Source organism: Coregonus clupeaformis, chromosome 17, assembly GCF_020615455.1.
Source record: "Coregonus clupeaformis isolate EN_2021a chromosome 17, ASM2061545v1, whole genome shotgun sequence".
Taxonomy (NCBI): domain Eukaryota; kingdom Metazoa; phylum Chordata; class Actinopteri; order Salmoniformes; family Salmonidae; genus Coregonus; species Coregonus clupeaformis.
Genome location: NC_059208.1, coordinates 28,669,457 through 28,672,402, shown reverse-complemented (window position 1 = coordinate 28,672,402; position 2,946 = coordinate 28,669,457). Strand labels below are relative to the sequence as shown.

The 2,946-nt window shown below is 45.8% G+C and overlaps 1 protein-coding gene across 1 annotated transcript; it reads right to left on the bottom strand.

Moving 5' to 3' along the window:
* Window positions 1-272: 272 nt before the first annotated feature.
* Window positions 273-1,818, bottom strand: LOC121585362 (gastrula zinc finger protein XlCGF57.1-like). The gene is made up of 2 exons (XM_041901734.1): window positions 1,815-1,818; window positions 273-1,717 (listed from the first exon to the last, which is right to left on the bottom strand). The coding sequence occupies exons 1-2, from the start codon at window positions 1,816-1,818 to the stop codon at window positions 273-275; spliced, it is 1,449 nt and encodes a 482-aa protein (XP_041757668.1).
* Between the last annotated feature and the right edge of the window lie 1,128 nt (window positions 1,819-2,946).

Genomic DNA, 2,946 nt, shown 5'->3' with positions numbered 1-2,946 from the left:
TTTAACCTCATAGTCATTGTATCATTTAAAATCCAAAGTGCTGGAGTACAGAGCCAATACCTGTCACTGTCCCAATACTTTTGGAGCTCACTGTGTGACCCAACTGGAGGATTGCTAAAACATTGTGGCGTTACCATAAACAGGGGAGCAAAAATGTGTTAGCATTTGTTGTCACATCTATCACTGACTAAAGAGATCAGTCTCCCCTGCTATTAATTCATAAGAGTAACTGAGTTTCATAAAAGGTGTCATGTTCAAAATATACATCATGATCATTTAGGTTTACGACATCTAAGCAGGTGTTTGGAGAGGTTGGACTTGCGAGCAAAGCTGACAAAGCAGTGGGGGCAGGAATAACATTTCCCCTTGTGGATTTTCATGTGGACTTTAACGTGACTCTGTTCATAAAAGCTCTTCCCACACTCTTGGCAGGAGTATGGCTTTACATCACGGTGAGTGTGGGTCCTCATGTGCAGGGTCAGAGAACCTGAACAGATAAACCGGCTGTGGCATTCAGAACATTCAAATGGCCTTTCCCCAGTGTGGAAGCGCTTGTGTTTGGCCAGATCTCCAGACTGAGTGAAGCTTTTACCGCACTCTGTACAGGTGTATGGTTTCTCACCTGTGTGAGTGCGCTGGTGGTTCTTCAGGTGGTCGAGTCGGGAAAATTGCTTGTCACACACTGTGCAGTGGTAAGGCCTCTCCACGGTGTGTGAGCGCAGGTGTGTGTTCAGCACCCCAATCCTAATGAACTTCCACCCACAAACCCCACAATGGTAGTTTTTCTGGTTGCTGTGGATCTTCAGATGAGTTTTCAGATAACCTTTGTCAGCAAAGTCTTTACCACACACAGTACATTTGAAAGGTCTCTCCCCTGAGTGTGTGCGCAGGTGAAGCGCCAGACTCTCCCTGTATGCAAACTGCCTGTCACATTGGGAGCAGGAGTACTTCCTCTCACCAGAGTGAACAGTCTTGTGTTTTCTGAGGAGCGACTTCTGTTTGAAAGCCTTCCCGCAGTCGTGGCAATTGAATGGCTTGACCCCATTGTGTATTAACAAGTGATAACGGTAAGCGCTGGTACCTGAGAAGCGCTTGCCGCACTCCTTGCAGACATAAGGCTTCTCTCCGGTGTGGATGCGCATGTGAGTGTTCAGGCTCGTAGGAGTAGTGAGGATCTTGCCACACTCTAAGCATTGGAAGCCGACTTCCAGACAGATCACAGGCTTAGTGTCCTTAGGTTTAGAACCCTCTGGTTCGTGACACCGGTGAGGCCCCAGGCCCCAGCAATTCTCAAAGCTCTTCCCACAGTCCGCGCAACTAATGTGTCCATTGGTGAGAACAACGGCAATTTTGTGCAAACTCTTGCAGTGCTTCAGCAGGCTGCCCAGGTACTTGAATCTGCGGGAACACTGTGGGCAGGTGTGGAACTTCTGAACCCTGTGGGGACGGGCAGGTTTCCGGGGAGGGGCAGGTTTCTGGGAAAGGGCAGAGGGGTGGGCCTTGCGGGTGTGAATGTCTAGCTGTCGTGGTGTATGGAACATGCAGCTACAGTGGGGACAGCTGTGTGTGGGGCCGTACACGGTTTTACTCTTTGAGACTTGGCTTTTCAATATGGCCAGGTACTGCTTCTGGTGTTTGGTCTTGATGTGGTTCTCCAGGAAATAACAGTAAGTGAAGGAGATGGTGCAGTGTGGACAAGGAAAAAACTGAGAAGAACCTGAGAGTGAGAGAGAGAAGAGATGGGTATGATAAGAGGGGAGGAAGGGAAGAGACAATAATAGCAAATGTCATTTTCCTCATTCAATAGTCATTGCCCATATCAAATTAAAACCTTATTAACCTCTTAAGGATCCGACCCCTTTTTTCAATTTTCGCCTAAAATGACATACCCAAATCTAACTGCCTATAGCTCAAGACCTGAAGCAAGGATATACAAGTTTTGTTGTTGTGCACTCTCCTCAAACAATAGCATGGTATTTTCCCACTGTAATAGCTACTGTAAATTGGACAGTGCAGTTATATTAACAAGAATTTGAGCTTTCTGCCCATGTAAGACATGTCTATGTCCTGGAAAGTTTGCTGTTACTTACAACAGTCATGCTAATCACATTAGCGCACGTTAGCGCAACCGTCCCGTATACGGGACACCGATCCAATAGAGGTTAATATGAATGTTCCAGTAACCATCAATCATTTAAACTGCACTGTTGGGAGTAGACTGGAGTATGATAAACAGTATGTCCTACCTCCATTGTTGCATTCATCCCTCCTGGCATCCGTCTCCTCCTTCACCAAACACACTTTAATGTCTCTCAGAAGTGTCTTAACCACCACCTTGTGGATTAGAAAGAGACAGAAACTACAAGTATGCATTAACAATCTTAATGATCTTGCCACGATACTAGACACATTAGAAAACACTAATCCTACTTACATCAGCCAACCTGGTTAGCACTACCACAGGATCCTTGTGGAGTGGACTAGAATCTGAATGATGATTTGAACTGGTGCTCTTTGGAGAGGGCTTGGGTAAAGTCTGATTCATCTCTGCCGGTGGAGTCATCGCCTGACTGTGGGTCATGTTCTGTGTGTGTTATACCCAGGTTTCCATGGTGTTTAGTCCCCTTGTTTTTTTTGTGCATTGGTTTAGTTTGTGCATGTTGTTTGATCTTCATCTTGTTGACTAAAGTGCCTCTAATGTAAACACTTTCCTCCTTACTGGCATTCTGAGTGAAAAGAGAAGCAGATTTTCAGTGAGCATCAGCCTTACCAAGACAAGAGCTAGACTAGGTCAGGCACCATAAGGGAAACTCTTTTCATGGCACTTCGATACTTTAGTGACGTTTTCATAGCAGGTGAGGAGAACTTACACAGCAGGTTAGGATAATTAACATAGCAGGTTAGGAGACTGAAATTAAGGTTAGGAAAATGCGCTCCTTACCTGCT